This window comes from Coenobita brevimanus, chromosome 44 (genome assembly GCF_032717465.1).
Source record: "Coenobita brevimanus isolate Jiangsu-jjx chromosome 44, ASM3271746v2, whole genome shotgun sequence".
Classification (NCBI taxonomy): domain Eukaryota; kingdom Metazoa; phylum Arthropoda; class Malacostraca; order Decapoda; family Coenobitidae; genus Coenobita; species Coenobita brevimanus.
In genome coordinates this window covers 6,871,848-6,883,329 of record NC_136997.1, presented here as the reverse complement: position 1 = coordinate 6,883,329, position 11,482 = coordinate 6,871,848, and the positions used below count along the sequence as shown (strand labels likewise).

Below are 11,482 nucleotides of genomic sequence, written 5' to 3'. Positions count from 1 at the left end.
AGCTTCACACTGCCATCTTTAGACCGACGTTAGCTGCCATCCGGTGAATGATCAATTGCTGGCCGCTATCCCGGATGATTAATTGGTAAGGATTAGAACGTCTTGGTATGCAAGTGTACAGAGCGAATGCAGTGAATACACAGTGATTAATATGAATAAATGCTGCAAGGGACTACAGGCTGATTCACTCTGAGAAGTTCTCGCAGTTATGATCGACAAATAATTCTGCACAAATCACCTCATTCACTGGACGTTTTGTGAATGGACGAAGTCCGGCCCTCTCCACCCAGAGTTCCCTTCCACCCTGAGTTCCCTTCCACCCCTCTCTCTTCCTTTTTTCCACGCCAGAAAGCTTTGCAGTGTAGGTCCATTGATGTGGATGCAGGCACTCTTAAGGTCAGAGGTCTATATTGTTCCACCTGTAAGCCATCACATCATTTGAAAATTTGACCTTCAAGATCCTCTGGTATATGATACAAGGACGCCAACGTTGTGGTCTCCTGGTGCTGTAAGTTGACAAGGTCTTGATGATTTGCTGCTACATACATTAGCCAGAGAATTACCAGCAATGATCGCACCTGATTGCCTTTATGCAGGTAAATAATGTCACCAGTCATCATATCATTACCAGACTACAACAGCCATTAGTGACATAGTCATTTCCATAACCATTATCATCACTGTCACCATTAAATCTCTGCCACCACCACCATTACCACTACAGAGAAATAATCTATGCTTGGCTCTCCTGACTTTCATGACCATCACTACTACCATCGTCATCACCATCATCACTAGCACCATCACCACTACCATCATCATCACCATCACCATTACCACCATCACCACTAGTACCATCATCACTACCACCATCATCACCATCACTACTGCCATCGTCACCATCATCACTAGCACCATCACCACTACCATCATCATCACCATCACCACTAACACCATCATCACCACTACTACCATCGTCACCATCACTATTGCCATCATGATCAGCATCACCACTACCTCCATCATCTTCGTCACCACGACTACAATCATTACTACCATCAGTAGCACCACCCCTTGCACCATCACCACTGTTAACTTCCACCGTCATCACCATCACCTCTCACTGTCATCACCCTCACCACTACTACCATCATAACCAGTGCCAGAAAAAGTACATGTCTACTTAGAAGATAACAAGATGTATTTGACTGTCCTTATATGTCGTTTTTACACACACACACACACACACACACACACACACACACACACACACACACACACACACACACACACACACACACACACACACACACACACACACACACGTTATACAGGGAAGCAAGTCAGAAGAATTATATATTATCTACAGGTCTTTATTACGGATTATAACATAATGCAAAGTCGAGCTAAAGCTGCAGGCCAAGGGCTGAAATAGTTTGGGGAAGGCAGGATGGATGGAGAGCTGAGGTAAGGCAGGATGGGAGGGCTTGGGTGAGGCAGGATGGGAGGGCTGGGGTGAGGCAGGATGGGAGGGCTGGGTTGAGGCAGGGTGGAGAGAGCGGTGGGGTGAAGTAGGCGGGAGGGCTGGGGTAAAGCAGGGTGGAGGAAGGGCTGGGGTAAGGCAAGGTGGAGGGAAGGATGGAGTGAGGCAGAGTGGAGGGTGGATTAGAGTAAAGCAGGGTGGAGGGAGGGCTGTGGTAGACAGGGTGGAGGGAGAGCTAAGGCTGAGGCATTGGGAAGAGCGGGATGGAGTGTGACAGATTGGAGGGAGGTCTAGGGCTAGGCTACAAAAGGCTAGACGAGGCGCTCCAACATCAGGGTGAGAGAGGCAGCAACCAATCCCAGCGCCAGCACGATGAAGGCGCCCTGTAGCTGCCCCAGGTTCAACACTCCAGCTCCACGAACCTGAGACACAGTTATATGCCAATACTCACTTGCTTAAAGCACATACCCGAAGGAAGATATTCATTGTAATTCATAAAATATTGCATGCACATAAGTTCAAGGCACGATGTTATAATTACTGCCGTATGTCATTCACTGTATAATCGGCTTATGCCACGCACATTCCAAGAGGGATTTACATAATGATTAAATGAAATGTAATAACCTACAATACTCAGAATTTGTATTAGGCACATACAGTTAATAATCACTGAAATATTTGAAATCTCTCAAGCATCTTATAATCTGAACAAAACTTGGGTTTCATATTGCCTGTGGGAAGACCATTCTGTTGTTTACAAAGGTGAAGTAAGCAATTTAGCTGTTACTCATGCATCTCGATACATATTTTATTCATACTTTCTCTCCATCGTCAATCTAGCACTTTAAGTTCTGTACCTCGCATTTTCATCTATACTTGTAGCTGTGTCTATCTACCTATACACACACACACACACACACACACACACACACACACACACACACACACACACACACACACACACACACACACAATCAGTTAGCAATAAAGAAGACAGGATCTAGAGACAAATTCTATGTTTTTCCTGATTAAATCATAGGTTAAAGGTATAACATTATTTTTTTTGTCTGAAAGTAGAAAACTATGCCCTTTTATCAAATTTATAGGGAAAAAAAATTGAAACCCATCTGTCACAGTGGTAGGTATGGTGACCATCAACCACTAACTTGATGTGGTGCTGTCTGCTTCTTCCTTCTTCTTTATTATTCTTTTTCTTTCTATAGTCCTCTTTTCCTATTTCTTTCCCCTCTCTTGTCATTTTTTATTACTCTTCTTTCCCATTCAGGTGACTTTACATTGAGTGACAAGCCAATGGTTCCCTGTAAGCCAGGAAACCATTTACAACGCTGGGAGAGGCAGTGGCTCAATCTGTAGAGAGGTGACCTGCAGTCCTACCGGACCCAGGGTCAAATCCCCGTTGGGTCAGGGAACAGTTTAAGGATCTGAACTTCATAAAATCAGACTTTACTGATCTACCAGAAGACCCGCCGACATGTCGTAAAAATACCCCCGCTAATACTAGTAAACCAGTCCTGTATGAGACAGCCCTACCATGTATATTCAATATGGACGGTGGGTGCTAGCGTCGAAGTGGTGACATGTAGAGGGGTACGGTATGTAGGACTACTGGGCCTTGGGAGCAGGTTGTGAAGCCTATCCCCAGAGCCGGACACACACACACACACACACACACACACACACACACACACACACACACACACACACACACACACACACACACACACACACACACACAGATAGATAGATAGAGAGAGAGAGAGAGAGAGAGAGATAGTTATATACCTGTATATATAAAAACTAACCCATACGTGTCCCCTACATGTCAACAAGTGGGTTGGCGGAGGGTTAGTGCCCCTTCCCGTAAAACAACAAACTAAAAGACAAGCGACCACCCTTACGGGATTGTGACCTCTAACTGTACACAGACAGACAGACAGACATCCGTCACCGGGTTATTTTAAAAAATGATGGTATGTCATCCATCACAATTTACCCCAGATTACGTGCAACTTTTTACGCATCCCAGGGTAAATTGATATATATGTTATCAATATAATACTGTATGTCCATTCTTTGTCTGTGTCATTAACATGTGAATATAAGGCTATTGGCATACTAGAAGTAGTGTAAGTAAAATTACATTACAAAACTGGCATTCATTTCATCACTCCATTACTGTCTCTAGCAACAGGTGAATCACTCACAAGTTAAACTCTTACCATGATTCAGCCTCTCCATTATCGTTACTAGCACATCCTGAACCACTCACTTATTCATTTTTCACTATTCATAAACAGAGAGAGAGATATATAGACGGACTGATATAGATAGCGGTGGATAGATGGATGGATACATAGGTACAGTAGATTGTTTGATAGACAGACATATGTAGATAAACTGACAGATAAACACAGATTCTACCTACTGCAAATCTTGTACACTAGATCTGCATAAAGATCACTTTGACCAACATTGCTCGTTAGTCCTGCAGCTACTTTTACATTGCATTCTACTGACCTGCAACACTTTTCATTGATTATTGTACACAACTCGTTTGACTGCTGCCTCCACGATTTCAGTCTGTTTTTCACTGATATTTCTAGAGCATGACCGTTTTTTTTTTTTTTTTTTTAATGCAAGAAACAAGGAACAAAAGGCCAAGGGCCCGCAAACCGTTCCTTTCAAGAAAAAAATAAAAACAATACAAAAAAAAGCCAAATTCAAGATCCGTTCATTTCGAAATGCCTGGACACACTGCGCTTGAAACACTGGAGATAATAGAAGTAGGAAATACAGACAGAGGAAGACAGTTCCAGAGCTGACGTGTTGCATAAATGAAGGCCTGGGAGTAACGGTTAACTCTTGCATTGGAGAGTTGGACAGAAAAAGAATGAGAGTTTGTTGCTAAACGGGTGCTACGTGCCCGTCGTATAGGTGGAGGGATGCAAGCAGACAGTTCAGTGGAGCAGAGACCATTGAAGTAGCGATGGAAAAGAGATAAAGAGGCAACAGTGCGGTGAAGAGACAGAGGCTGAAGGGAGCCAGTAAAAGAAGGTGAGTTAATGGGACGAAAAGCCTTTGACTCCACCCTATTGAGGAGAGCTGTATGTGGGGAGCCTCCCCACACATGAGAATACAAACCCGTGTATAAACAACTGTGCAGGGGTAAAGAAGATACAGAGTCGGCTCAGCACACCTAATCTCTTGGAAGCAGATTTTACAAGAGATGCAATTTGATCTTTACAAGATAAGTCCCGAGTGAATGAAACCCCAACCATATTCAAGGATGATGCAGGATTGAACTGGATATTATTAAACATTAGTGGGTACTCCTGTGGAACACTGTGTCTGGTTGATATGTGTAAAAACTGAGTTTTTGATACATTACAAACAAGATTATTTTTACACCAGTCAGAGATACGAGCCAAAGCAGACATTAGGTGCGCCATAGCCTCATCCCTTGTTTGTTGAAGTAACTGCTGAGATGGACGTTGTGGGAACCGAATGGAAAGGTGAACGGTGGAATCATCAGCGTATGAGTGGATAGGGTTAGATGTACAGCTTAGAAATTCGTTGATGAATAAAAGGAAGAGAGTTGGTGACAGGACAGAGCCCTGAGGAACGCCACTGTTGATAGAACTAGGAGAAGAACGATGGCCGTCTATAACAGTGGCAATAGAACGACCAGAAAGGAAGCTATACATGAAGGCACAGTTAAAAGGATAGAAACCGTAAGAGGGCAGTTTGAAAATTCAGGTTTTATGCCAGACTCGATCGAAAGCCGTTGAGATGTCAAGTGCGATGGCAAAGCTTTCTCCAAAGTCCCGAAAGGAGGATGACCAGGAGTCTGAGAGGTAGGTGAGAAGATTCCCAGTGCAGCGTCCCTGATGGAACCATATGGACAATCAGACAGAAAGTTGTGATAAGAAAGACGCTTTAAATTTTTTCTGTAAGATCTGATTCGAAAACTTTTGAGACTCAGGATGTTAAAGCAATTGGACGACAGTTAGAGGGTTGGGAATGGTCACCTTTCTTTGGGACTGGCTGAATGAAAGCAAACTTCCAGCAAGAAGGAAAGGTAAAAGTTGACAGACCAAGGCGAAAGAGTTTACCTAGGCAGGGTGTAAGCACAGAAGCACAGTTCTTGAGGACAACAGAAGGTACTCCATCAGGCTCATGTGCCTTGTTAGTATTAAGGCCACTGATAGCAGAAAATACATCAGCAGAAGAAAGTCTAATGTCAGTCATGAGGAAGTCAGAGGGGGGAAGTGATGGAGGAACAGCACTGGAATCGGAATTGGAGGAGAAAGTCTGAGCGAAGAGATCTGCTTTTTCAGTATGAGAAATAGCTACAGAGCCATCAGAATAGAAAAGAGGAGGGAAGGATGATGAAGTAAAGTTGTTAGAAAGGTTTTTGGCAAGGTGCCAGAAGGAGCAGGAAGAATTTGAGTTGGAGAGTTGAGAGCATTTAGTACGGATGAAATTATTTTTAACAGAGTGAAGAACAGACTTAGCACGATTCCGGGCAGAAACATATAAAAGATGTAATTCAGGGGTGGGTTGGTTCTGGTACCTTTTATAGGCCCTCTCCTTGTTGCAGACAGCATTAGAACAAGCGTAATTAAACCAAGGCTTTCTTGCATAAGTCAAAGGAAATGAGAAGGGAATGTATGTTTCCATGCCTGACAGAATAACCTCCGTAATGTGCAATGCACACTCAGATGGCTCCCAGCCATGGAAACAATAATCATTCCAGGGAAAATCAAAGAAGTACTGCTTGAGGGCCTCTCAATCCGCAGTTCCAAAGTGCCACAGTCAACGTTTCTTTGGAGGGTCCACAGGCCGTACTGGAGCAATAGGACAGGTTAAGGTAATTAGGTTGTGATCGGAGGAGCCCAACGGAGACAAAAGATTAACAGTGTAAGTAAAAAGAAAAGAATTAGTTGTAAGAAAGAGGTCAAGTATGTTGGAGCTCCAAAGCGGTCGGGGATACGGGTAGGGTGCTGTACGGGCTGCTCTAGGTCATTAAGGATAGAAAAGATTTAGGCTTGTTCAGCAGGTGGATCAGTGAAAGGAGAGGAGAGTCAAAGGTGGTGGTGAACATTGAAATCTCCTAGAATGGAGATTTCAGAGAAAGGAGAAATTGATAGAATGTGTTCCATCATAGAAGTAAGATAGTCGAAGAATTTTTCATAGTCAGTAGAATTAGGAGATAAGTAAACAGCGCAGATATATTTTTTCACAATGACAGGAAAGCCAAAGCCAAAGAGTAGAGAATTCAGAAGAATCAAGTTCAGGAACACGAAAGCAAGATAAATCGTTGCGTACATATACACAACAGCCACCATTGGCTTTGAAATGATTATAGAGAAAGTAGGAGGAAACAGAAAAGGGTTTGCTGTCAGTTGCCTCAGACAGCTGAGTCTCAGACAGGAAGAGAAGGTGATGTTTAGAGAAGGAGAGGTGATGTTCGACAGAAAGTTTGAAGAAAGGCCGCGAATGTTGCAGAAAATGAAGAAGAAGTGAGTCAGACAGTGGTTCCAGGCATCTCTCTGAGTCGTCACCGGGAGAGGGGCGGATGGTGGGGGAATTTATGGTCCCCCCCCCCTCCCGGGGACTCCGAGGCCAGATTTAATTGCGCCATTTTTCTTTCTTAATTTTGAAAAGGAAGTGTAGAGTGTACTGTGCATATAGTTTGGTGTTGACACTTAGAGAAACTTGTACTGGAGAGCATGTTGGCCTACTCTCTGTGTTATTGAGACACTGAAGAAGTTCAGCAAAGGGGGATGCTCAAGAACTAGTCCCGAGGGCTGATGAAACGGGAGCTCCAGCTCTCCCTGTCATCAGCTTTCTATCCACCTTGGGAGTACTGCCCTCCTCGACTGGTGCTACAGTACTAGGGAACTATTAGGTCAAGTTTTTACAGCTGTTGTTGAATGGGGTAAAATGATATTATAATAACTAATCCATGACAAAAAATCCCATCACTGGTTTTCTGTACACCTACCTATTTTCTGTGTACAATAATGACACCACCACCGTGAGCCTTTGCTAATTTCGTAGCATTTTCACATCTGTGGTTTCACACACCAAGTGACTCGGCTGCAAACTGCATCAATAGGTGGCGCAAATACAGCAGAATAACTCTGAACTTAGAAAAAAGAAATATTCACAGTTGAAAAATCAGTTTTACACCTCAAATGTTATTCAAGCAACGCCTTCGAGTTGCCATTCCAGGCCCCTCCTTTGCTTAAATTCTGCATAACGTGGCTACGGCCACTCCTTCAGCAACTTGGACATGTAACACAGACCCGGTCTCCCCTACTTATCCATTTGTTTTCAAATATCAGGTTGTATCCTATAATCATATCTCATTCATATTTTCCATTCCATTATATTTTAATGTGTGTGTGATCGTGTCATCTTAGCATATTCTTTGTGAACGCGTTCTTTGACTTCTTTACTGTAAATGTCATATTCATTATGTGCATGCCATTATATGCATACTCAGTATATATTAGTTTTGAGAACTGTATCTTCATTTGTAGTTTAGTGAAACCGTGAAAAAGGTGCACTTCAATCGTTTGCAGTTTGTTTACAAATCCGAATTTGTTTTGATATGTTTTGCGAACGGCCACCTCGTCACAGACTCACAACCACGGACTCAAGGCCAAGATGACAGGTGACCGAGGTATAATATCATATTTCGTATATCTATAGTATTTTATTAAATGTATGCTTGTAGTACAGTATGTGAATGATGTATCATGATACTAAGACTTAGTTGAAGAAGACCTATTCTGTTTGATTACTGATTTATGCAGTTATAAGAAGTTAAATGTTTGAACTTGTTTCTTAGACAAAGAAATTATTACTTTTAAGTTTTACGGGAATGACTGGGATCGAACAGAACAAGAAATAAAAATGCCAAGAAAGAATCCTGGTAGTTTCCCTGTAAAGCCTCTTGACTTGGCCCTCTGAGACAGTAAAACTCGGTCAGAGTAAAACTCGTCCCTCACAGTAAAACTCGTCCCTCAGACTAAAACTCGTCCCTCCATAAAATTGCAAGCACAGCACATGGGGGCCTGCAGTATGAACAAAGAATGAGGCTACCACAAGAATTCCTGCAATCAACAATAGGAACAGATGGGTGCAGAGGATTTCCCTGATGAATGTGCCAATCTCTGATGAATAAAACATCCCTGGTTGGCTGACAGTGACTTCTAGAACTTCTGTGTGCAAGTTGCCGACACTGCAGAACTGGTCTGTGCTCACCAGTGAAAACTCTTCATTCTCCAAGCTTCACCTACAGCCAGAGGGAACTTTCGACTACAAATAAGTATACATTGAATGTTAGTCTTGAGTTCATATTAGGTACATATAATAATGGTTGCAAAATGAGTTATACTGAACAAGCTGTAAGTGACCTGCTCCAGTCTACTGAGACAAATGAGGAAGCCATAAATGACTGTCTCCAGTCTACTGAGGCAAATGAGGAAGTGAAGAGTACCAGACAAAGGTCTTTAACAGAGAAAGGGCATGAGTACCTAATAACACAGTGTTCAAAGAGGTTAGCATCATCAAGGCAAGCATGGACAAAAGTAATAAAGGAAATATTGTCAGGCATGAATGATGTAAGTTTGGATCAGCTTAAAGATCATGCAAATGCAGAACAGGTGCAGTTTAATGAAGTAGTAAATGCATTTCATAAGCTAATGGAAGCAGATCCAAGCTTACAAGTACAATTGTCACCGGAGTTAGTGGAAGAAAAAGAAGTGCACACCACCTATATAATGAGAATCGACAGCAAACTAAATGAATTGATGCAGAACACAGAATCAGTAAGTAAAGCACCCAAGGATTCACAGTCTGTTAGGTCACAAATTAGTAAAGCATCCATGTGCTCACAGTGTGTTAGGTCACAAAGTACTAAAACTTCAAGGCACTCTCATTGCACTAGTAGATCTTGGTCAATCATCACAAAAAGAGAACAGTTAAATGCTAAACTAGCTAGGCTAAAAGTTGAGCAGCAGTTTCAAGAAATGGAAATAGAACATCAGAAATTCTTGCAAGAAAGGGAATTAGAGTATCAAAAGCTCAAGCAAGAAAAAGAACATGAGTATAGACGATTAGTTTTAAATAAAGATCTAGCTGCTACTCGAGCTGAGCTAAATGCTGTAAATTCAGTGGAAGATCCTTTAGATCTGCCTGAGAGTGATGATGAGCTAGATAGTAAAGAACAGCATCTTCAAAAATTCTTTGAATCACAAGGACTGACAGAAGGTGAGAAAATCAAACCTAGTGTATCAGAACCAAAAGTGACTGTCAAAGATTCATCTGTTTCTGCCATGGGTGAATTAGAGGGAGAAGTGTCCAAACTAAATCAGACATTCTTGCAGGTGAGTCCAAAGCTCAACCCACATGCTAAGAGTTTTGAACCAGAATCAGAATTAAAACAGTCACAGGCATCAGGTAAGCATGATACACCAAGTCAGTCAGTCGACATGAATATATTAAAAAGTGTGGTAGATATTTTGTCATCCAAAAACACAAGTAAACTGCCTCGCCCTGAGCCAGAGATTTTCAGAGGAGATTTATTAGAGTTTCCATCCTGGATAATTTTTTTTGAAATATTCATAGAGTCACGAGTCACCAATCCAGCAGAGAAACTTTTCCACCTAGGGAGGTACACTGATGGGAAAGCCAAGGAAGCTATTAGAGGACTTTTGTGTATCCATAATGAAGAAGCTTTCAGTAAGGCTAAAAGTATACTGAAAGACAGATTTGGCAATGAGTTCACAGTTGCGAATGCCTATAGAAGAAAACTGAATGAGCGGCCAAAGATCTCAAATAATGATGGTCAAGCTCTACAGAAATTATCTGACTTCTTGCAGAATTGTTTGACAATAATGAACTCAACAAATTTCCTTAATATTCTAAATGATCCTCAAGAAAATTGCAAAATCTTACAGAAGTTACCCCCACCTTTAATTGATAGATGGAATTCAGTAGTCCACACCTGGTTCTCCACACGTGTAGAGTACCCTCCATTTTATGCCTTTTGCCAATTCATAGCAGATGAGGCAAAGAAAGCTTGTCATCCAGTATCATCCTATAGTGCAGTAATGGCAATGAGTCAAAGGCATAACATAGCTGCTTCAAAGGGAAAGAAGGAAGGTAAAGCAGAAACAAACAGATTTGGGGTAAAAAGTCTTGTAGCCAACACAACTGGAGTGAAAGAAACAGAGGCACAAAAGGATCCAAGAGACAAGGGTGACAAGAAACAAAGGACTCAAAAGGACAAGGATGACAATAATCAAAACATCAAAAGGCCACACTGTATCTACTGCAAAGAAGAACATGAACTGGACACATGTAAAAGGTTCAGTGAGCTTAGCAATAAGGAAAAGGTAGAATATGTACAGAAGTCATTTATCTGCAAGGGTTGTCTAAAGTATGGACATATAATGAAAAACTGCAAAAGAAGGAAAGTATGTACAGTAAGAGACGTCATCCATCTCTTCATGAAGCCATACTTGAAAGAATCAAAGAGAAGGACGCTGAGAAATCACAACAGTCCAAGCCAACAGAGGACAATGCTGTCTCAAATAGAATTAAAATCAACAGGTCGTTTGTAGGAGATACACACAGCATGATTGTTCCAGTGTGGTTGTACCACAGCAGTGATGCATCAAACGGAGTCTTGGTTTATGCTTTATTAGATGATCAGTCTGACGTTTGCTTTATTAAAGGGACTACTCTAGATAAAGTTAAAGCAACTGGACCACAAGTACACCTGCAGTTGGCTACTGTGATGGGAGAAGATACTGTGCTTTGTACCAAAGTACAAGGGCTTCTGGTAAAGGGAGTTTATGAACAGAAAGCAATGTTCCTTCCCAGTACATACTCTTGAGAACATCTACCAGCAAGACGAGATCAGATACCAAGACCCGAGACTGCAAACAATTGGCCTCA

General features: G+C 42.0%; 1 protein-coding gene across 1 annotated transcript in view; it reads right to left on the bottom strand.

The window, feature by feature from the left end:
- Positions 1 to 1,794: 1,794 nt before the first annotated feature.
- The window catches only part of LOC145397956 (glutamate receptor ionotropic, delta-2-like), a 177,531-nt gene continuing 167,843 nt past the window's right edge, over positions 1,795 to 11,482 (bottom strand). Inside the window, exon 6 of the mRNA XM_080270933.1 lies at positions 1,795 to 1,905. Coding sequence (XP_080127059.1) covers positions 1,795 to 1,905 — 111 coding nt within the window. The remainder of the gene's footprint in view (positions 1,906 to 11,482) is intronic.